The following is a 22,317-nucleotide window of genomic DNA, read 5'->3' on the forward strand; positions in this document are numbered from 1 at the left end:
ATTCGGGGCCACGGAGCTCAAGTACAAGCATAGCATCCCGAAGACGCTCGTGACGCAGGTAGGCCAGGCGAGGCCGAACCACGAAGCCAGCGCACTGTTCCTACAGTGGATAAGGCCGATCCTACGGGAGCACGAGGCGGCGTGTCGGAAGGCAGCAGGGGCGCGCTGCGAGAGTTGCGGCGAAGTCGCAAAGGAGATTCTACAGAGCCCGATATCGTACCTACATGCAGAGAGACCGTTTGTGCTCGTGGTCGTGTCGTCATTCTGCGGTCAAGAAGGATGCGAAATAAGGGCGAGGCAGGAAATGCAGGACACGATGGCAGAGGCGGGGCAGGCGGACGGAAGCATGGGCGCAAAGCAAATGCAAGGGCAGGATGCACAGAGCACAGAGGAAGGTCTGCCGGGTTTGTGGAGAGATGGCGGGGCGAGGAGGTGCAGCCGATGCCTGGCGGTCGCGTATTGCAGCAGGCAACACCAAAAGGAGGACTGGAAGGTACACAAGAAGGGATGCAAGCCAAAGGCAAGCTAGGGAGCTAGTGAGGGGAAGCAAGCAACGCCGTCGAGGCGGCCTTAAGGCCAGCCTCACACGCCGCAACGGCCCTTGTAGAACCAACCGCCGATTTCGGCGACCCTCGTCCCTATGACTTGCACAACTAAGGAACGGAATGTAAGATAACAAAGACGCCCCTTTGCGAGGCGCAACTACAGGGCCCCGTCGCCGCTAAACGCAACTGAGAGGTGCGGCGGCAAGCTGGCAAGAGAGAGAAGGAATGGTAAGGAAGGGAAAGAGAAGGGCGAGGCGCAACGCATGGGACATTAACAAGGTCACGGAGAACGTCTAGAGGCAGGCAGTGTTGTAAGAAACGGGTTCGCAAGCCAAAACTGTCCTTTAATAAAGGGAGAAACGTGGCAATGCGTAGAGTAATAGTAATTTTGCAGCGACAAGCTGCGTTAGGAATAGTATCCCGTTCCATTTTAGTAAAGGCAGGAGGCGTAAGAGAGCGATTGGTTTATAGTAGGCAGCTTATTTCTGCATGCGATAGCGGAGAGGGCGAGCGGGCGGGTCGGAGGTGCTCGCGACGATAGAGTCGAGAAGGGAAGGCGGGGGAGCGGGAGCGGGAGCGGGCGGGATGCCGTCCAGTCGAGACGAAGAAGCGGCTGGCGGGGGACAGTGTCACGACCCTGGGCGCCAGCGTAGAGCCGCCAGCGCAGCACCTCACCAGTGTCACGTGCCCAAGCAGCATCACGTGCCCACGCGCGACCTCGTGTCTATATAAGGGCCCGCTCGGTCGTGTAGTCTAGTCTTCCTTTCTTGCTCCTTAGCTTTGAGTCTTCGTTCATAGTGCCAATACATCTTTATAGCCGTCAAGGCTCGTATGTGCCTGGCCGTAACACTACTCAAAGCTCAATAAGATCGCTTGCCAGCGATTAAGCAAATAGGCACCGAGCTTTCGTCACACGCGCCTGACGTAAATCCAGCGCATCCGTTCTGACCGTTCCGACCAAGACTCCGACCACCGACCAAGTGATCCTCAAGGCTGAGATCACGTCCGTTCCGACCAAGACTACGCGTGTGTGTAGTCGTCCGACCAACCGTTCCGACCAAGGGATTCGTCCCGTCTGACCTCCGACCGTCCCTGCTCGTGCAGGCATCTGACCGTGATTCCGCGTGGTATCATTTCCGACCCTAGACTCTGACCTCGAGACTATGATATCCGAGGAAGCCCTGCCCTCTGATCAGCCTCGCCGTTCTGCCCGGCTTGCTGGCCAAGCCACTGAATCCGAAATAGCAGCCATGGCTGCCCTGAGCCCCAAGACGCTCTCATCCGCGAGATGAGGACAGATTGCGGCCTTAACGGCCCGTCTAAATGAACGCTCTCCGTCTGTTGAATCAAATCGACAGCACCGGGAGCCCTCGACTGCTTTTGCCGGCCCAAATGGCCCGGCCTTCCGACCAACAGGCAAAGCTGCCTGGCCTGTTTTTGCCCCTTCCCAGAGGGCAAGAACCCCGAGTACAGCGACGCCGCCAAATCGCGCATCAAGGTCTCCGCGACGTTCTCAGGAAGAAGGACGAGTTCCATTCCTTCATCCTGAGCATAAAGAACAAATTTGACGAAGACGTACGAACCTTCCGGACTGAGAACAGCCGGATGGTCTGTCTGTATAACCTGCTCGAGGAAAAGCCCGCCGAGCACTTGAAACCCGCTTCTCCTCTGACACTCGACCCTTCTCTGGAGTGGCAGAGATGATCCAAGCCCTTGAGTCCGCCTATGGCAATCCGAATGAGCTTTCCGAGGCTCTTGACCGCCTGCAACGCCTCCAGTTTACCGTGAATGGGAAGACCGACATTGTGGACTTTCTTGCGGAATTTGACTACTTAACTGCGACCGGTCGTGTGCCCGAGGACCAGATGAAGCATACCTTGTGGCAGCACATCCCGGCCAACCTAGATAACAGCCTCTTGACCAAGACCCGTGACGAGTCCGTGACCTACGAGGTTTTCTGTGGGTTCATTAAGGACGCTGTCCACTGCCAGAAGAGGAGTATGAGGCAGACACAGGACTCCCGCTCTTCCGACCGATCTCGCCGCGCGCCGACTAAGACTGCTCCGACTACCGCCAAGACTCCGAACAAGACCGGCTCGACCCCTATCACCTCGCGTGATGCTGGCAGAGCCTTGACCGACGATGAGAAAAGGGCCCATTGGGATAATGGCACCTGCTTTATTTGTGGAAAAACAGGGCACCTCTCTCGCGAGTGTCCCGACCGCACCCATGCTGTCTCCCGTGTCGCCTCCGTCCCTGTCCCTGCCAACGACTCTGATCAAGATTCGGGAAACGAATAGGACCATCACAAGTCTCCTTGATGGTCCCTAAGGTGTCACAGATAGCGAGTAGGTCTAGCAAGTCATTCACTCAGCCAAGTCAAGTCCAAGTGGATGGTGTGAGCCTACCTGCCCGCTCCCTCTGTGATACCGGAGCCGAAACCCGTTTGCTGGTTAGCCCAACCTTCGCCCAGTCCGCCGCCCAAAGACTCGGAGCCCAGATTAAGGAGCTCCCGAGTCGGATTCCCCAAGACTTCCGTGGAAAGCCAGCCGGCTATATCCAGAAACAGCTGGTCGCCACTTTCGTCATCGATGGCCGTTCGTTCGCAAACGAGACATTTGATATAGCTGAGTGTGGCCATGATATCTTTATCGGTCTTTTCTGGATGCGGAGAAGCGCCTCCTGCTTGACTGCGCCGCCCGACAGATCATCTGGCCAGATGATCTTCCTGCCTCGCCAAGTTCTCCCGACGATCCAGCTCTCTCGTCAAGCCCCGCTCTCGGGTCGGATCGACCCTAAGATCCAGGCCGACGCTGAGAGGCGGAACCGCCTGCTCGAGAAAGAGGAGAAACGCTACCGGATCCTCCACAAGAACTGGCGCCGCTCTGATCAAGCTCCTCCGGCCTCTGTCCCGACCCCGTTACCGACTCCGTCTCCGTCGTTTCAGTCCAAGTCTCCGTCTGCCAAGAAGTCTGTCCGTTTTCAGCTCACGACCGCCCCTGCTACCGACTTCGTCTCCGTCGCCTCGGTCCAAGCCTCCGAAGATCAAGCCCTGATTAACGCTCTGGTCTGCCAAGTAGAGTCTCACGAGAGATTCGAACAGTGGAACGAACTCGAACCGTTGATGCCCCGGGATCCAGTCCAGCTCGAGCCAAGCTCCGGCCTTGACCAGACCGTCCCTAGTGCTCGAACCATTGCTAAAGTCTCCCGGATCAGAAGACCTACCAGGGACAAAGCATTCCGTTCCCTCAGGAGAAGACCCTGAGCATGTTGCTTGTGTCCGTAGTCGTCTACCGCCCCAGCTCACCCATCTAGAGGATTCTTCTCGAAGAAAGAGGCCCACCCTACCTTCGAGCCGACCCGGTCACGATGTAGTCCTAGAGCTTGAGAAGCCTCTTTCGCCGACAGGACCCCATCGTACCGCACGCCCGTTAAGTATCTGCCTCTAGAGAAGAGACTGTCGATCACCTCCGGAGATAGACTTCATCGAGCCCGATCCGAGTCCGCACGCCGCATCCGTCCTCTTCGCTCCGAAACCGAACACGACCGCCCGCCGCTTCTGCATCGACTACCGTTGGATGAACGATCATCTTAAAAGTCGCATCACGCCCGCTCCGTCCCTCGAAGGTACTGCTTTCGGTTGCCGTGAAGCTCAACGCTTTACGAAGATCGATGTGATCCAGGCCTTCCACCGTCTCCGCATGGACCCTGACTCCGAGTATTTGACCGCCTTTCGCACCCGTTTCGGAACTTTCCGCTGGAAAGTCCTCCCGTTCGGTCTGAAGGTAGGTCCCGCCTGGTTCCAGCAGTTTATCAACGCGCAGCTTCACGATCTCCTCGACCGGTGCGCCAGCGCCTACGCAGATGACGTCCTGATCTACTCGGATAAAGAAGAAGACCACTGGAAAGACTGTCAAGAAGTGATCTGGCGACTCCATCAGGCCAACCTCCAGGGAGACATCAAGAAGTCTAGATTTAACGTGACCAAGGTTGACTACCTCGGCGTTCTGCTTGAAGCCGGTGTGGGCCTTAGTGTCGACCCTCGGAAAGTTCGATCGATACAAGACTGGAAGTTTGAAGACCTCCGAGACCGCACCGCGATCCGATCATTCGTTGGCCTATGCAACTTCATCCGTGTTTTCTGCTACCACGCCTCGGGAGTGGCAGAACCCTTGAACCGGTTGCTTAAGAAGGATGTTGCCTTTGTGATGGGCCCGGAGCAACGCGAAGCATTTGATCAACTCAAGCGCCTGGCTATCGAAGCCCCGGTCCTCGCCTTCTTTAGACCAGAACTGCCGACCCGACTGGAGACCGATGCCTCCCGGAATGCCACAGCTGGTGTTCTATGGCAGGAACAGCCTGATCAGACCTGGAAGCCCGTTGGATTCTTCTCTAGGACCATGACCCCGGCCGAGCGAGCCTACCCAATCCAAGATCAGTGTCACGACCCTGGGCGCCAGCGTAGAGCCGCCAGCGCAGCACCTCACCAGTGTCACGTGCCCAAGCAGCATCACGTGCCCACGCGCGACCTCGTGTCTATATAAGGGCCCGCTCGGTCGTGTAGTCTAGTCTTCCTTTCTTGCTCCTTAGCTTTGAGTCTTTGTTCATAGTGCCAATACATCTTTATAGCCGTCAAGGCTCGTATGTGCCTGGCCGTAACACTACTCAAAGCTCAATCTTCGCGTGCCCCGCGAAACAAATATAGGCAACCTTCGCGTGCCCCGCGATAAACAAATAGGCACCCACAACCTGGTCCTTCGCGCTGGACTGAAAACTCGTGCACTCCGACCGACCGTTGACCCGTTGCACTAAGGACTGTGCCCCGACTCAACACCGACCGACCCTCCTGTGTGTGATCAGGAGCCCGACCGATTCGCTTCGTTAAGGACTGCGTTGCGAATCACTTCCGACCCCTCTGTATGTGATCAGAGGGTTGACTGTCCGTGAGGACACTCGACCAAGCCCTCCGAAGGTACTGGAGGCACCTGTCGACTCGTCTGCGTGTGCAGCTCGGCTCGGCCTTGACCCGCGCACGCACTAAGGACTGTGCAGCGCATCGACCCGTTCCTCTTCCTAAAGACTGGAAAGGAACAACCTCCGCCTGTCGACTTGACCCTCCTGTGTGTGATCAGGAGGTTTGGCCCACCGATTCGCTTCGTGTTGGATTCGACCCCGACTCGCCCTTGACTAGGTGATGCCGAAGAAACTCGACTACGGACCCCCGACAAGGAAGTCAGTCCGTACGGCATCGCAAGTGCCTGATCAAGGCCCCTCGACCCAAGACCAAGACCAAGACTCGACCCCGATTCTCCAGCTGCAAGAGGAGACGTCGGCCTCAATCGAAGACCCGCCAACGATGGCCCAAGTGACGGCTCAGCTGGCCGCCCGTCAACCTGCAATACTGGATCGAATGTGCTGCAGCGGAGGAGGGCTGCGAGGAACGAGACGATGACGACACAGCAGAGAAAGCCGTGAAACCAAGAAGCCGCCGCCACGACTGACTACCTTGATACGCATATCAAGGCCTTAGACGGGGGGCAGTGTCACGACCCTGGGCGCCAGCGTAGAGCCGCCAGCGCAGCACCTCACCAGTGTCACGTGCCCAAGCAGCATCACGTGCCCACGCGCGACCTCGTGTCTATATAAGGGCCCGCTCGGTCGTGTAGTCTAGTCTTCCTTTCTTGCTCCTTAGCTTTGAGTCTTCGTTCATAGTGCCAATACATCTTTATAGCCGTCAAGGCTCGTATGTGCCTGGCCGTAACAGACAGGAGGAGGGGGCGGCGGGGCCGACGGTGTCCGAAGACGAAGAAGGCGGCGAATGCTGCTGCTGTAGTAAGCGCGCCCTCTTCATGGGCGTATCGGCAAGGGCCGGGTGGGAGCGCTTAGGCGGCGGCGTGACGGGGTCGGGGGCGGTCGGGGCCGAGGCCGAGGAAGGGGGGGCCGACGTGGCCGAGGCCGGCGCGGCAACGGAGTACAAGGCGGCGCGGACGGAATCGAAGGTAGAGGAGGCGGATGGGGTCTGGCGCCTAAGGGGCGTAGCGAGGGGGGAAGCCGAGGCGGCGGCGGCGGCCGAGGGCCTATCGACAAAGGTCCAGCTGTCCGGGACGATGATAAAGACGTAATCGCGCTCCGAGCCCGGGGGGGAGAGCATAACGCGGTGGTCGAGAAGGCCGACGACCTTTCCGGTGCAGGTAAAGGGGACGCCGGGCAGGAAGGAAGAGTTAGGCTTTTCAGCGATTTTCTTGCATAGCACGGCCCAAGGGTTAACGTAGACGGGAAAGATAACAAAGACCTCGAAGGGGTGGTAGCCCTTAAATGGAATCCTGTCCGGCAGGCCAGGGGCGATGTAGGTCGTGAGCCGGACGAAGCCGCAGCAGCGGAGCTGGTCGGGCCCGAGACCGGGCAGGAAGTCTGGACGTAGGAGGTCGAGGCCAGGCCCGGCTACTGCGCCATGGAAGGAGACAACGGGAGGCGTAGACGGGAACTGGCCGCTAGAGGCCAAGGAGCGCGGCAGGACGCTAGGGGGCAAAGTCAGCGGGGCGGTGGGTGAGGAGGCGCATTAAAATGAAAAGGGGAAGGGGGCCCACGGCTGGTAACCTTGGTCGCGGACAATAAGGGCGGGCACGGTGTAGAGAATAGTATCGTCCGGGCCGGCCTCGAGCCCGTCGCGGCGCTCCACCTCCCAGGAGAGGGCGTAGGGGTGAACGCGGCCGCTCATAAAGAACCACTGCTCGGACCAGTCTGTATCGACGACCGGCTGGCCGTAGATGGAGAGGTTTAGACTAAAGAAGAGGGAGGGCCCTAGATCGTCGCCCTCGGCCCGGAGGGGTGCATACTCCGACTCTAGCAGCCACGAGGGCACCGGCAGGAGGACTCGGGCGATGGCTTCGGCGTTAAGGCCTCTGATGCGGTGCTCGTCCTGGTGGGCAAACCTCGCGGGGCAGTCAGGCTGGGCGAAGAACATCATGGACATGTCGCCGCCCGCGCCCTTGCTAGTGACAAGGGGCTTGCGGAGGTGCGGGCAGAGCTGTCCGCCGACGGAGACGAAGACATGGCGAGGCCGTGTAGTGGAAGAGCAACGTTGCCGGAGCGAAGCTATAAGCGGCGAGGAATAGGGCAGGAGTGCTCCTACCAATATGCCGTCTTAAGAGTTTAGTGTAGTAGGAAGGGCTAATGGCCGTGGTGTATAAGAGAAGTCAAAGGATCCTAAACGAAGAAGCAACGTAGCGTCAGCGGTAGGCTAAGATAAGGAGCCTATATAAAGGAGGTCTATAAGATGCGTATATAGAACAATGCGACAAGAGGAGAAGAGGAAACTTCGAAAGGCGGTCTAGTAAGACGTAGAGGGTTTTAAGACAAGCAGGACGCGCGAAGCTATGTTCGAGGAGAAGGAGGCAGACTTATTCGCAACACGTGTAAGATGTCACGACCCTGGGCGCCGGCGTAGAGAGCCAGCGCAGAACCTCACCAGTGTCACGTGCCCAAGCAGCATCACGTGCCCACGCGCGACCTCGTGTCTATATAAGGGCCCGCTCGGTCGTGTAGTCTAGTCTTCCTTTCTTGCTCCTTAGCTTTGAGTCTTTGTTCATAGTGCCAATACATCTTTATAGCCGTCAAGGCTCGTATGTGCCTGGCCGTAACACTACTCAAAGCTCAATAAGATCGCTTGCCAGCGATTAAGCAAATAGGCACCGAGCTTTCACGTCACACGCGCCTGACGTAAATCCAGCGCATCCGTTCTGACCGTTCCGACCAAGACTCCGACCACCGACCAAGTGATCCTCAAGGCTGAGATCACGTCCGTTCCGACCAAGACTACGCGTGTGTGTAGCCGTCCGACCAACCGTTCCGACCAAGGGATTCGTCCCGTCTGACCTCCGACCGTCCCTGCTCGTGCAGGCATCTGACCGTGATTCCGCGTGGTATCATTTCCGACACCTATCACCTCGCGACTATGATATCCGAGGAAGCCCTGCCCTCTGATCAGCCTCGCCGTTCCACCCGGCTTGCTGGCCAAGCCACTGAATCCGAAATAGTAGCCATGGCTGCCCCGAGCCCCCAAGACGCTCTCATCCGCGAGATGAGGGAACAGATTGCGGCCTTAACGGCCCGTCTAAATGAACGCTCTCTGTCTGTTGAATCAAATCGACAGCACCGGGAGCCCTCGACTGCTTTTGCCGGCCCAAATGGCCCGGCCTTCCGACCAACAGGCAAAGCTGCCTGGCCTGTTTTTGCCCCTTCCCAGAGGGCAAGAACCCGAGTACAGCGACGCCGCCAAATCGCGCATCAAGGCCTCCGCGACGTTCTCAGGGAAGAAGGACGAGTTCCATTCCTTCATCCTGAGCATAAAGAACAAATTTGACGAAGACGTACGAACCTTCCGGACTGAGAACAGCCGGATGGTCTGTCTGTATAACCTGCTCGAGGGAAAAGCCCGCCGAGCACTTGAAACCCGCTTCTCCTCTGACACTCGACCCTTCTCTGGAGTGGCAGAGATGATCCAAGCCCTCGAGTCCGCCTATGGCAATCCGAATGAGCTTTCCGAGGCTCTTGACCGCCTGCAACGCCTCCAGTTTACCGTGAATGGGAAGACCGACATTGTGGACTTCCTTGCGGAATTTGACTACTTAACTGCGACCGGTCGTGTGCCCGAGGACCAGATGAAGCATACCTTGTGGCAGCACATCCCGGCCAACCTAGATAACAGCCTCTTGACCAAGACCCGTGACGAGTCCGTGACCTACGAGGTTTTCTGTGGGTTCATTAAGGACGCTGTCCACTGCCAGAAGAGGAGTATGAGGCAGACACAGGACTCCCGCTCTTCCGACCGATCTCGCCGCGCGCCGACTAAGACTGCTCCGACTACCGCCAAGACTCCGAACAAGACCGGCTCGACCCCTATCACCTCGCGTGATGCTGGCAGAGCCTTGACCGACGATGAGAAAAGGGTCCATTGGGATAATGGCACCTGCTTTATTTGTGGAAAAACAGGGCACCTCTCTCGCGACTGTCCCGACCGCACCCATGCTGTCTCCCGTGTCGCCTCCGTCCCTGTCCCTGCCAACGACTCTGATCAAGATTCGGGAAACGAATAGGACCATCACAAGACTCCTTGATGGTCCCTAAGGTGTCACAGATAGCGAGTAGGTCTAGCAAGTCATTCACTCTGCCAAGTCAAGTCCAAGTGGATGGTGTGAGCTTACCTGCCCGCTCCCTCTGTGATACCGGAGCCGAAACCCGTTTGCTGGTTAGCCCAACCTTCGCCCAGTCCGCCGCCCAAAGACTCGGAGCCCAGATTAAGGAGCTCCGAGTCGGATTCCTCCAAGACTTCCGTGGAAAGCCAGCCGGCTATATCCAGAAACAGCTGGTCGCCACTTTCGTCATCGATGGCCGTTCGTTCGCAAACGAGACATTTGATATAGCTGAGTGTGGCCATGATATCTTTATCGGTCTTTTCTGGATGCGGGAGAAGCGCCTCCTGCTTGACTGCGCCGCCCGACAGATCATCTGGCCAGATGATCTTCCTGCCCTCGCCAAGTTCTCCCCGACGATCCAGCTCTCTCGTCAAGCCCCGCTCTCGGGTCGGATCGACCCTAAGATCCAGGCCGACGCTGAGAGGCGGAACCGCCTGCTCGAGAAAGAGGAGAAACGCTACCGGATCCTCCACAAGAACTGGCGCCGCTCTGATCAAGCTCCTCCGGCCTCTGTCCCGACCCCGTTACCGACTCCGTCTCCGTCGTTTCAGTCCAAGTCTCCGTCTGCCAAGAAGTCTGTCCGTTTTCAGCTCACGACCGCCCTGCTACCGACTTCGTCTCCGTCGCCTCGGTCCAAGCCTCCGAAGATCAAGCCCTGATTAACGCCCTGGTCTGCCAAGTAGAGTCTCACGAGAGATTCGAACAGTGGAACGAACTCGAACCGTTGATGCCCCGGGATCCAGTCCAGCTCGAGCCAAGCTCCGGCCTTGACCAGACCGTCCCTAGTGCTCGAACCGTTGCTAAAGTCTCCCGGATCAGAAGACCTACCAGGACAAAGCATTCCGTTCCTCAGGAGAAGACCCTGAGCATGTTGCTTGTGTCCGTAGTCGTCTACCGCCCCAGCTCACCCATCTAGAGGGATTCTTCTCGAAGAAAGAGGCCCACACCCTACCTTCGAGCCGACCCGGTCACGATGTAGTCCTAGAGCTTGAGAAGCCTCTTTCGCCGACAGGACCCCATCGTACCGCACGCCCGTTAAGTATCTGCCTCTAGAGAAAGAGACTGTCGATCACCTCCGGAGATAGACTTCATCGAGCCCGATCCGAGTCCGCACGCCGCTTCTGTCCTCTTCGTCCCGAAACCTATCACGTCCCCCCGCCGCTTCTGCATCGACTACCGTTGGATGAACGATCATCTTAAAAGTCGCATCACGCCCGCTCCGTCCCTCGAAGGTACTGCTTGGTTGCCGTGAAGCTCAACGCTTCACGAAGATCGATGTGATCCAGGCCTTCCACCGTCTCCGCATGGACCCTGACTCGAGTATTTGACCGCCTTTCGCACCCGTTTCGGAACTTTCCGCTGGAAAGTCCTCCCGTTCGGTCTGAAGGTAGGTCCCGCCTGGTTCCAGCAGTTTATCAACGCGCAGCTTCACGATCTCCTCGACCGGTGCGCCAGCGCCTACGCAGATGACGTCCTGATCTACTCGGATAAAGAAGAAGACCACTGGAAAGACTGTCAAGAAGTGATCTGGCGACTCCATCAGGCCAACCTCCAGGGAGACATCAAGAAGTCTAGATTTAACGTGACCAAGGTTGACTACCTCGGCGTTCTGCTTGAAGCCGGTGTGGGCCTTAGTGTCGACCCTCGGAAAGTTCGATCGATACAAGACTGGAAGTTTGAAGACCTCCGAGACCGCACCGCGATCCGATCATTCGTTGGCCTATGCAACTTCATCCGTGTTTTCTGCTACCACGCCTCCGGAGTGGCAGAACCCTTGAACCGGTTGCTTAAGAAGGATGTTGCCTTTGTGATGGGCCCGGAGCAACGCGAAGCATTTGATCAACTCAAGCGCCTGGCTATCGAAGCCCCGGTCCTCGCCTTCTTTAGACCAGAACTGCCGACCCGACTGGAGACCGATGCCTCCCGGAATGCCACAGCTGGTGTTCTATGGCAGGAACAGCCTGATCAGACCTGGAAGCCCGTTGGATTCTTCTCTAAGACCATGACCCCGGCCGAGCGAGCCTACCCAATCCAAGATCGAGCTCCTCGCCGTCGTACAGAGTCTAGAGCACTTCTACCCAGAGCTCTTAGGCCAGAAGTTCGATGTGATCACCGATCACGAAGCCTTAGTCCATTTCTCTACGAAGCGCCTGCTCTCGGTACGACAGATCAGATGGTCCGACTTTCTCGCCCAGTTCGACATCCGTTTCTCTACCGCCCCGGTCGACTGAACGTAGTCGCCGATGCCCTCTCCAGGAAGACAGCGGAGCTCCCTACCGTAAAGGCCCGGGAAGCCGAGGAACGCACGGTGACCCTGATCCTCCGGAAAGGCTAGGCTTCGCGACCGACTCTCTAGACCCTACGGCCGCCGGCAACCTGCCCCTCAGAACTTTAGTCCCGAACCTAAGCCTACTAGACCATTAGTTCTGAGGGCCACGAGTGCCCTACAGACCCCAGAAGACCGAGGGATACAGCAGACGCCCGATCAAGACCGCCCAGAACTAGACCCGAACTCGGTCCCGAAGGGAGCCGAACTCGTTTCGTTGATCCGCCAAGAGAACCTCCTCCAAGACCTCGGTACCCATGGAACACACCTGGTCGTACCAGCCCAGACCTCAGACAAGCAGACGTTTCTTCAGACCGCGCTCATTCGCGAAGCCCACGAACCCCAGATCTTCGCTCACGCCGGACAGAACAAGGTGATCAAGCTGCTCCAACGAGACTTCTACTGGCCAAGGATGAAGGAGGATATCCGTCGTTATATTCGGAACTGCCACGACTGCCGCCGCAACAAAACCCCTCGAGACAAGACCCCTGGACTGCTCCATCCACTGCCCGTACCGACCTCTGTTTGGGAGCACGTCGAATGTGACGGGAAGGATATGCCGAAAGACCGTTACGGATATGACTATGTTTGGACCTTCGTCTGCAAGCTAAGCCGGATTATCGCCACGCTCCCAGGAAAGAAAACGATACGGCAGAAGTCTTAGCTAGCCGCTACTTCCGCTACCTCTATCGTTTCTTCGGTATGCCCCTCGTATGGATTTCTGACAACGCTGGACAGTTTATTTCGCCTTCCTCGCAGAGATTAACCGGCTCACGGGAACGAAGCATCGTCATGGAAGCTCCCTACACCCTCAGACCCAAGGGTGTAGAAGTTACAAATCAATACCTAGATCAAAAGCTACGATTCTACGTGACGAAGCATCAAGATAACTGGAGTTCCCTGCTGCCCGCCCTCGACTTCGCCCATAACTCGTCTTGGCACTCTTCCATCGACATGGCACCGTTAAAAGTAGCCCTAGGCCGAGATATCCGGAACCCCCTGTCACTGCCCCCGACTGACAAGACCGCTGCCACCGGACCCGCCGCCAGAGCTAGGGAACTTGTGCAGACCGCCCAGGAAACCCAGGAAGACGCCAGGAATGCTGCCACCGCCGCTCAAGAACGTCAGAAGGAACAGGCTAATAGGAAACGACGACCAACCGACTTTGCCATCGGTGACCGAGTTTTTCTCAGCAGGAAAGGCTTCGCCACGAACGCTCCGACTACTCGGCTAGATAACCAATGGTCAGGTCCGTTCGTAATCCTGGAAGAACGCGGTCATAGCTACGCACTGCAGCTGCCCGAGTCGTACAAAATGAAGAACCTATTCCACGCCGACCGTCTTCGAAAAGCAGCCGATAACCCCTTGCCCCAGCAGATCCAGTCACCTCCGCCACCCGAGGAGATCAACGGAGAACCCGAGTGGGAGGTTGATCAAGTCCAGCAGTCTCGAGTAACCGGTAGGAGTCGACGACTGGAATACCAGGTCTTATGGAAGGGATGTGACCCTGATGAGACCTGGTACCCGGCTAGGAATTTCCGTAACGCACCAATGGCATTGAAGATTTTCCACGATGAACATCCGGACGCAGCAGGCCCACCCGTCAACCTGCAATACTGGATCGAATGTGCTGCAGCGGAGGAGGGCTGCGAGGAACGAGACGATGACGACACAGCAGAGAAAGCCGTGAAACCAAGAACCCGCCGCCACGACTGACTACCTTGATACGCATATCAAGGCCTTAGACGGGGGGTAGTGTCACGACCCTGGGCGCCGGCGTAGAGAGCCAGCGCAGAACCTCACCAGTGTCACGTGCCCAAGCAGCATCACGTGCCCACGCGCGACCTCGTGTCTATATAAGGGCCCGCTCGGTCGTGTAGTCTAGTCTTCCTTTCTTGCTCCTTAGCTTTGAGTCTTTGTTCATAGTGCCAATACATCTTTATAGCCGTCAAGGCTCGTATGTGCCTGGCCGTAACATAAGACATGGGTTCAAAATTCAGCAGGCGAGCGTCTAGGGGCGTACTGAGGCTTTGACCGACAAGACCTAGATGACAAGACGGAAAAAGTGTACCATGCAAAGCACAGGCAAGAAGAAGCTGTCTTGGCGACCTACATGTAAGGACCGGCCGAGGCCGTATAGCCCGCCGCCTTCAGCGGCGGGCAATAGCGGGCGGGCTCGATAGAAAGGCGGCGCCGGTATAATGTAAAGAGCAGCGGCACGCCTGTAGACGTACTAGAGAGCTACGAGTAAGATATATAGACTTTCCTAGAGGATCCTGTACGCACAGGAGGGGTGCCAGTCAGCAAGACAAGTGCAGGATGAATGGTCGAGGCAAGGACTTATACGCCGTTACTACACTTACGAGGATTTACGCCGGGAGCCCAGTAGCACCGCAAGTAGGCGGGGCCGGAGAGGGCAGCGCAAGCGAGGAAGACAAGAGGTCCGCGGGGGCCTCGGTAGACCGGTGTCGCGATGAAGCCAGCTAACGGGAGGGTCCAGTCCGGAGCGGGTGACAGGGCAAGCCCGGCGCCAGAAGCCCGAGCAGCGCCGTACACAGGACCAGAGATCCGGCCGATCACAGCAGCGCCGGCACTCGGTCGCGGCGCCTCTCGGAGAGAGCAAGAAGAGGCGTCGGGAGGCGCCTCCGAGGCGAGGCGGGGAAGACCGCCAGGACTAGGGAAATGGAGGATCAGCGCAGGCCGAGTCGCGCCGCGGGATATCCAGCCTCAGCCGACACCGAGTGCGGCGGCAACGGCTGCCGCCTACACCGAGGGCGGCGGGCACTGGCTGCCGCTGGGCGGGCCCAGCGCCGTCTCGGCCTCAGGAAAGGCCAGCGCGCACCGAGAGAAATCCGGTCTCTGCCGACGGCGGAGACCGCCGGGCCTCGCCGCCGCAGACGAGAAGTTCGGACGCTCCACGGGACATTCGGCCCCAGCCGACATGGAGGGCCGCCGGTCCTTCACTGCCGTCGAACGGGATAGGTTTGGCTACAGCCTCGGCCGGAAGCAAGGGGGCTCCGCAGGATACCTGGCCCCAGCCGACATGGAGGGCCGCCGGGCCTTCGCCGCCGTCGAGCGGGACTAGCCCGGCCGTAGTCTCGGCCGGAAGCCAGCACGTGCCGCGAGCCATCCAGTCCCGGCCGGCTAGCAGGGCGAGGCCCCGCCACAACTCCCCCCGCAGCCGGGCCGCTTGTTAGCGGCAGAGATAGCGCACCGGCAGGTACGGTCGTAGAGCGAGGTGAAGGCGTGTGACGGTGATAGCTAACCGGACGCAGGTAGAGCGGCGATAAGACGCCAGGCGAGAGACGAGCAGAAGAGGAAACGCCATCTTAGTAGTGGGCAGGCCGGGCGGAAACGCGCCAGGGTGGGTGAAAAGATGCCGAGACGAAGGGAGCTGCAGGCCGAGGACCTGGCCAGCGCGCTGCGGCACCTCGACGAGGAGTTCGAGGCGGGCGAGAGGCTGGCCAACGAGCAGACGTGGTGCGCGCCGGTGCCGCGCGAGAGGCAGGTGAGGACGGTGCGGAGGTTCTACCGGGCGTTCCACGACGCAGGCACGCTGCCGATCGCGACCTGCACGCTATGCTACCGGAAGCGAGCCAAGGGGAGATGAGGAGATGGCGTGGGAGGGTGGTCGCGGAGCAGCGTTGCGGGGCGGGCGGTCCCGGTTCGGATGCCGAAGCTGCTTCCCGGAGGCAGGCCGGTGCCGGTCTGCGTAGAGTGCGCGCGATGGGCCGGGCGCGAGGGGGCGTCGCCGGCCATGCACCTCCACGGGCGGCTCGGCTGCGAGCACGCGTACCCCGACGAGCTGAAGGACCTCACGCCGCTCGAGGAGAAGCTCATCTCACTCAACTCGTGCTACGGCTTCGTGACGAAGTACAGCATCCCGGGCGGTCAGAGGCAGAGCGTGAGGTACCCGAGGCACGTCAAGGGCCACATTACCGTGTTCCCAAACGACGTGCAGGGCCTAGCCGCTAAGGTGCTGCCGCACCCGCTGCTCCGGGTCATGGACGAGATCCACGTCTCGTGGCAGGGTGCCGAGAGGCCCGGGCCGCGCGACCTATCGGGCCTGCTGTCGGTAAGGCGGTCGGCGGTGGAGAGGGCGCTAGCCTGGCTCAAGGAGAACAATCCGCTCTACGGCGAGGTCGAGATCGACGCGGCGGAGATGGCCAGCTGGGGGGCGCCGCCGCACGGGGTGCCGCCAGTGGTGTGCGAGCGGCTAGAGCGAAGCGAGCCGTCGGCGCGGGAGAGGACGCGGACGGCGCAGGTGGTGCCGCCGTCGGAGCGGGCCATGGACGACGAGGGTGCGGTCGAGATCGAGGAGGTCCTCGCGATGCTGAGGCAGGGGCGGGACCCCACCGAGGGGAGCCGTGACGTCGGGCTCACGTGCGAGGACGACGACGGGGACGGCGCTAGGCCCGAAGAGGACGGGGACGTAATCAACGAGGTGACGTCTTCCGGCATGTTCCCGTTGGACGGGGCGCCAGAGGTGGCCGATGCTGAGAAGATTCGCTTCGCCCGCGGTGCCGTCGGGCCCGAGGAGCGCGCCGGCCCGAGGACGTGGGTAGGGACTGCGGCCCGAGAGGCGGAGGGCGATGGCGGCGACGTCGAGCCGCACATACAGGTGCGGCGCGGCGAGGATTTCGCCGACTCGGCGGACGCCTCCTTCTTCGCAAAGGCCTTTCCGACCCTGTTCCTTTGGCTTAGGCGGGCCGAGGCTCGCCGACGAGGACGCCACTGGGAGAGCGCGGGCCCTAGCGTCGGGAACCAGGGCACGCAGGCGGAGCGGGTCGCGGAGGGCCTTATGTCGACGCGGAACATGAAGCTCCAAGCATGGGCCGACGTCGTGCTGCGGCGCCACGGCGGCCGGTTCGCGACGCACCCTATCTTCGCCTTCCTCGTCTTTAACATGGGCGTACGGTCTAGGAACCGCCAGGCCAGCATGCTATGCGTCACGAGGAAGAACTTCGCAAGGGTCGAGGGCCTGTTAAAGTCGTTAACGGCGCAGAGGCTCGAGGCGGCGAGGGTCGAGCTCGAGGCCACGGGCAAGACTAGCGACGACGGGGTAAAGGAGCTCATCCGGTCCCTCTCCGTGTTCGGCTACCGGCAGCCGATGTCGAGGGAGAGCCGCCTTAGTATGCGGAAGAAGATACTATCCCTCATCATAAGGCACGGGGTGCCGGCCATCTGGTTCACGCTGAACCCGAACGACATTACAAACCTGGTAAAGTTGCGGCTAGCGGCACACCGCGGCCGCGACCCGGACGAGGCCGAGGCCTTCCTACGAGACCTAGGGACCGCGTATAAGCGGACCCAGCTGGCCATATCGGACCCGATGAGCTCGGCCGTCTTCTTCCACCGGGAGATGACGCTCTTCTTCGAGCACTACGTCAACGTCGGGGAGGAGTCGGTGTTCGGGCACGTCGGCGCGTACTACGGGGCGGTCGAGACCAACGAGCGAGGCGCTCTCCACATCCACGGGCTCCTCTGGCTAAGGGGCAACGCGGGCCTTGGCGAGGCGCTCGCCGGCCCCGATACGGAGAAGCAGGCGGCGTACCGGGAGCGCATCGTCCGCTACGTAGATAGCGTCTTCTCCGAGGTAAGGCGGCCGCCTTAAGATGATAACCCCCCCTAAGCCCCCATCCGTAGCAGGCCGAAGGGCCCCGAGCTGACCGAGGCTATAGGAGCTAGACGCAGAAGGTTACTGCGCCGTGCAGGCGGAGCGGTCGGCCACGGCGGACATATCGTCGCGGCTCGACGACGTCGCGCGCTTCACGGACACCTTCGACGAGGAGGCCAACTTCTGCGCCGGCGCGACGCAGATCCACACGCATAGCGCGACCTGCGTAAAATACTCGCTCGGCGCGAGGGCGCGGAAGGGGGACCTCTGCCGGTTCAAGGCGCCGTGGAGGCTGGTGGAGAGGACGGCGCTGACGGCGGACGGGGTGCTCGAGATCCGGCGGACGCATAGCATGGTGAACCGGTGGAACCGGGCGATGGCAGTAGGACTACGGCACAACCACGACATCTCGTTCATCGCGACGCAGCGCAAGACCATGGCCCTATCTACTACATTACCAACTATGCGACGAAGGTAGAGGACCCCGTGTGGAAGCGTGTGGCCGCCGCGGCCGAGTTCCTTCCCGCGCTAGAGCCGACGGGAGAGGGCAACGGAAGTGGCGCCGACCGCGACGCCGGCCGAGGGGGCGGGGCCGAAGGGGTGGCGACGGCGGCGGACCCCATAGGGGGGAACAAGACGAGAACGTTCCTGCTCAAGGCGGCGAACCGAGTATTTACGGAGCGGCCGCTGTCGCAGGTCGAGGTGATCGCGCACCTCCTAGGGTACCCGGCAGAATTTAGCAGCGGCTCGGCGTGGGCGTACGTGAACGCGAACCAGCTCTACTGGGCCGTCTTCCGCCGGTGGCGGCACCTCCGACGGGCGAGCGGCGCGGAGGCGACGGGCGACGCGCCGGACGAGACGGTCGTCGTCGAGGAGGCCGGGCCGAGGATCCCCCTCGTCGAGGCCTACCGGCACAGGGGCGCTCCTACGGGGCCTCTGCCTTTATGACTACGCATCGCTCGTAAGGCTAAAGCGAAACGGCCGCGGCGCCGACGGTGGACGGGCTGGGGCGAGGTACCTTCGCGGAGAGCTGGGCGTCGGGGAAGGGCTGGGTGCAGGCGCTTAGGCGGCCGGGTAGCGGGGCGACCGTATGCCTCGACGGATACCTCAGCAAGGAGTTTAGCGAGGGAGACGACGAGTCGTGCCACCGAAGGTGCGCACCATAAGACGGGGAGCGCCAAGGGAAGGCAGCGCGGCTAGGGGCATCGGCTAACAGCGCCTAGGGCGGCGGTACAGCACCTGGCCCTATTCGTGCCGTGGGAGTCCTTCCTCGGCGAGGAGGCAGGCGACATCAACGACATCTGGGCGCGGGCGCGGGAGTCGCTGGCGCCGAGGGTCGCGCGGCTCGCAGACAACGTGCAGCTCCTCCGGCGGTCGGCGGAGGACGCGAAGCGCGACGCCAAGCAGTGGGCCGCCACGGCCGAGGAGGGCGGTATGACGGCGCCGCAGGCCGGCGACGAAGGGAGGGGGGCGGCCGAGGGGGGCGAGGAGGCGTACCGCGCCGGCGGGGCGGGCGACGCGGCCCGGCTCATCGACGTCGTCCGGAATGCCGCCGGCGCGGGACAAGTCACGGCGCAGTCAACAGAGCTGCTAGCGATGACGCAGCAGCTCTGCCGGTTCCAGCAGTCGGCGCTGGGGTCGGAGGCCGAGCTCGCGGCGACGGTAGTGGCGGAGGAGAGGGCAGGCAGGCGGGTGAACCTACCGGGCTCGGAGCTCTCGGGGCGGCGCTGCCACGGCAAGAAGAGGTGCGGGCCATCAAGTCGCAGCAGAGGAGCGCGGCGCGGGAGCGGGAGCGAGCCATCCAGGGCATCCAGGGCGGCGGGGCGGCGGCGGGCGTCGGGGCCGACCGCGGCGCGGCTCTTCGCGGGGTGATGGGGGGCTTCGGCGAGGACGACATGGACGTAACGGCGGCCGACGGCGACGTAGACGCTGGCACGGCGGCGGTGATGCGCGTGCGGCTCGGCCCGTCGAGCTCGTTCGTCGCCGCCGGCAGGGAGCTGGCGGGGCAGCTAACGCTCAACGAGAAGCAGGCCATCGCTCTCCTAATCGTATGCCGGCAGCTCGACCGAATCCGGCAGGGCGACGACGCAGGCGGCGATGGCGGCGGCCAGCTCTGCCTGTTCATCGGCGGCGAGGGCGGCACCGGCAAGTCGCGCGTCATCGAGGCGCTCGTCGAGCTGCTCGCCCGGAGGGACCTATCGAGCCGGCTGCTGGTGACGGCGACGTCGGGCACGGCGGCAGCACGGATCAACGGCATCACACTACACTCGGCCTGCGGCCTTACGGTCGGCCAGGGCGGCCGGGCGGGAGGGCGACGAGGACGTAGACGGCGTACGGCTGCCGGGCCAGGGCGAGCGCTTCGTCGACGGCCGGTCGCGGATGGACTGGCAGGAGAAGGAGGTGCTGGTGATCGACGAGGTCAGCATGCTCGGGGCGCGGACGCTGCACGCCGCCAACGAGCAGCTGTGCAGGCTGCGGGGGTCGGCGCGAGACTTCGGCGGCATCCCGGTGGTGATCTTCTGCGGCGACTTCCACCAGTTCCGGCCGGTGCAGGAGCGGTCGATCCTGCTGCCGAGCGCGGCGGTGGCGTGGGACGAGGACGGGGCGTTCGCGGCCGAGCAGCGGCGGCAGCACGACAAGGCGCACGCGCTGTGGCGGCGGTTCACGACGGTCGTCATGCTGGACGAGCAGATGCGGGCCGCCGGCGACCCGGAGCTGCGGCGACTGCTCGGGCGCATCCGCCGGGGGGAGCAGGACCGGTCGGACCTAGAGCTGCTCAACTCGAGGTGCCACCGGCCGGGCAGGCGGATCCCGTGGAGACGGGCCTGACGGTGGTCACGCCTCTCAACCGCAACCGCTGGAACCTCAACCTAGAGGCGGCGCTCGCGTTCCGGGCGCGGCGGCGGACGGCGGCGCGCATATTCCTGTCCGAGCACAAGTGGAGGGAGGGCCTGCCGACGGAGGAGGAGGCGGTGTTAATGCTGTGCCAGGGCGACGACAGCGCGACGCCGGTGCCGGCCGTCTTCGTTTTCGTGCCGGGCATGCCGGTCGTCGTGAACCAGAACACGCACCAGGGGCTGAAGCTAGTGAACGGGGCCGGCTACACGGCGGTAGACGTCATCCCCGACCGGGCCTTCCCCGGCCACCGGGTCTCGGCCGAGCTGACGATGCACTTCGGGCCGCCGGCGGGCATCGTGCTGGCTTCGGAGACGACGAGGGACTTCCACTTCGTCGGGATGCCGGCCGGGACGATCCTGCTGACGCCCATCAGCGTCAAGATCACGGCGCAGCGGAAGCGGCCGTGGCAGCGCAACGACGTCAGCCGGAGGGGCCTGCCGTGCGCGGCGGCCTTCGCCTGCACCGACTACAAGGTGCAGGGCGGGACGCTGGAGCGCGTGGCGCTGGAGCTGCGGGGGGCGAGGATGACGACGGTCGAGGGGAGGGCGGTGCCGTCGCCGTGCGACCCGTACAGCCTGTACGTGCAGCTGTCGCGGTGCCCGACGCTCGACGGCATCATGCTCGTATCGGAGGTGCGGGAGCGGGATCTAGTCGGGAACCGGGTGCCCGAGGAGATGACGGCAGCGCAGGCCCGGCTAGAGGAGCTTAGCAGGCAGACGACGCAGGAGGCGGCCGACTGGCTCCGCGGGTAACGCGGGCGGCGTAGGCGTCTCGCTCGCAGCGGAGGAGATCCTGCCCTTGGGACGACTACCCTAGCACACAATCAGGGGGCGGAGAAAGCAAAAAGTATGGGAAGGCGCAACGTAGATAGATAGAAATACGAGCAACAATCTCAAGGTAGTTAATGGACATCGACGGGTGCGTGTCTAATATAGACGGACCGCAAAGGCGGAGATTTAGACTTCACAGGCCAGCCGGCTCTAGGCTAGCGGGCTTGCCGTAGCTACCGACGTAAAGGAGCACAGGTCAAGGGCCAGGAGGGGGCAAAGAGGAAAGGGCGTATTCGGGGCGAGCTTGAAAGAAAGGGCCAGGAAAGAAGACGGGCTTCAAGGAAAGAGGGCAAAAAGGGGCGGCGACGAGAGCGGTGAGGTTGTATTTTTAAACCAATCTGAAGAGAGCAAGCCGACGAATTAGAGGACGGCAGCCGACGAATCAGAGGGCGGCATTTAGGGGGGGGGAAATTGATGGCGGCGTTTTTTTTTTCTTTCTCCCCGGGGAGGAACCAGAAGAACCTTTTCGTCACTAACGTTCCTCAAGGCAAGAGGAAATAAATCAGCCAATCAGAGGCGGAGGATGTGGGGGTGAAGCAGTCTGGGGCCTTTTTTCCCCGCGCGCTAATGAAGTCCTTTCGTTCCTCAAGGCACTTGCGGTTGGAAGGGGAGGTTTGGAACAGGAGAAGGCAACCCAGCAGGGTTGCGCAAAGAGCCTTGAGGAACGAAAGACTTGCGGTTGGAAAGACTTGCGGTTGGAAGGGGAGGTTTGGAAAGACTCAAGCTAAAAGATCCAAGCTCAGAAAGGGAGGCTAGGAAGATTTAAGATTAGTTAAGAGGGGGAAGTTAGAAAGAAAGAAAAAGACTTTAAGTTAAGGTTGGAAAGTTAGGAAGACTCAAGGTAGGAAAGGGGGAGGCAGGAAAGACTCAAAGTTGGGAGGGGTGATAGGAAGTTAGGACGATATAC

At 61.0% G+C, this 22,317-nt stretch overlaps 7 protein-coding genes across 7 annotated transcripts; 6 read left to right on the plus strand and 1 right to left on the minus strand.

The window, feature by feature from the left end:
- Window positions 1-3,264: 3,264 nt before the first annotated feature.
- Window positions 3,265-5,089, plus strand: HRG_08809 (reverse transcriptase (RNA-dependent DNA polymerase) domain-containing protein; the record flags this gene model as incomplete). Its single annotated transcript, XM_044867280.1, has 2 exons — window positions 3,265-3,727; window positions 4,026-5,089. 2 exons carry the CDS (start codon window positions 3,265-3,267, stop codon window positions 5,087-5,089), a joined length of 1,527 nt encoding a protein of 508 aa, XP_044717301.1.
- A 1,190-nt stretch (window positions 5,090-6,279) lies between these two features.
- On the minus strand, window positions 6,280-7,509 carry HRG_08810 (uncharacterized protein; the record flags this gene model as incomplete). The annotated part of the gene is made up of 2 exons (XM_044867281.1): window positions 6,280-7,063; window positions 7,133-7,509. The coding sequence occupies 2 exons, from the start codon at window positions 7,507-7,509 to the stop codon at window positions 6,280-6,282; spliced, it is 1,161 nt and encodes a 386-aa protein (XP_044717302.1).
- A 1,222-nt stretch (window positions 7,510-8,731) lies between these two features.
- On the plus strand, window positions 8,732-10,398 carry HRG_08811 (uncharacterized protein; the record flags this gene model as incomplete). Its single annotated transcript, XM_044867282.1, has 2 exons — window positions 8,732-9,493; window positions 9,814-10,398. The coding sequence occupies 2 exons, from the start codon at window positions 8,732-8,734 to the stop codon at window positions 10,396-10,398; spliced, it is 1,347 nt and encodes a 448-aa protein (XP_044717303.1).
- Window positions 10,399-10,922: 524 nt separating this feature from the next.
- On the plus strand, window positions 10,923-12,074 carry HRG_08812 (reverse transcriptase (RNA-dependent DNA polymerase) domain-containing protein; the record flags this gene model as incomplete). Its single annotated transcript, XM_044867283.1, has 2 exons — window positions 10,923-10,971; window positions 11,131-12,074. 2 exons carry the CDS (start codon window positions 10,923-10,925, stop codon window positions 12,072-12,074), a joined length of 993 nt encoding a protein of 330 aa, XP_044717304.1.
- A 783-nt stretch (window positions 12,075-12,857) lies between these two features.
- On the plus strand, window positions 12,858-13,781 carry HRG_08813 (retrotransposon polyprotein; the record flags this gene model as incomplete). Its single annotated transcript, XM_044867284.1, has 1 exon — window positions 12,858-13,781. The coding sequence occupies one exon, from the start codon at window positions 12,858-12,860 to the stop codon at window positions 13,779-13,781; it is 924 nt and encodes a 307-aa protein (XP_044717305.1).
- A 757-nt stretch (window positions 13,782-14,538) lies between these two features.
- HRG_08814 (uncharacterized protein) lies at window positions 14,539-15,150 on the plus strand (the record flags this gene model as incomplete). Its single annotated transcript, XM_044867285.1, has 1 exon — window positions 14,539-15,150. One exon carries the CDS (start codon window positions 14,539-14,541, stop codon window positions 15,148-15,150), a length of 612 nt encoding a protein of 203 aa, XP_044717306.1.
- Window positions 15,151-15,441: 291 nt separating this feature from the next.
- On the plus strand, window positions 15,442-21,332 carry HRG_08815 (PIF1-like helicase domain-containing protein; the record flags this gene model as incomplete). The annotated part of the gene is made up of 10 exons (XM_044867286.1): window positions 15,442-15,545; window positions 15,762-17,661; window positions 17,747-18,064; window positions 18,157-18,563; window positions 18,656-18,835; window positions 18,906-19,374; window positions 19,428-19,967; window positions 20,032-20,468; window positions 20,557-20,620; window positions 20,673-21,332. 10 exons carry the CDS (start codon window positions 15,442-15,444, stop codon window positions 21,330-21,332), a joined length of 5,079 nt encoding a protein of 1,692 aa, XP_044717307.1.
- Between the last annotated feature and the right edge of the window lie 985 nt (window positions 21,333-22,317).

The sequence above is a fragment of the Hirsutella rhossiliensis genome (genome assembly GCF_020360975.1).
Source record: "Hirsutella rhossiliensis strain HR02 chromosome Unknown scaffold00011, whole genome shotgun sequence".
Taxonomy (NCBI): Eukaryota; Fungi; Ascomycota; class Sordariomycetes; order Hypocreales; family Ophiocordycipitaceae; genus Hirsutella; species Hirsutella rhossiliensis.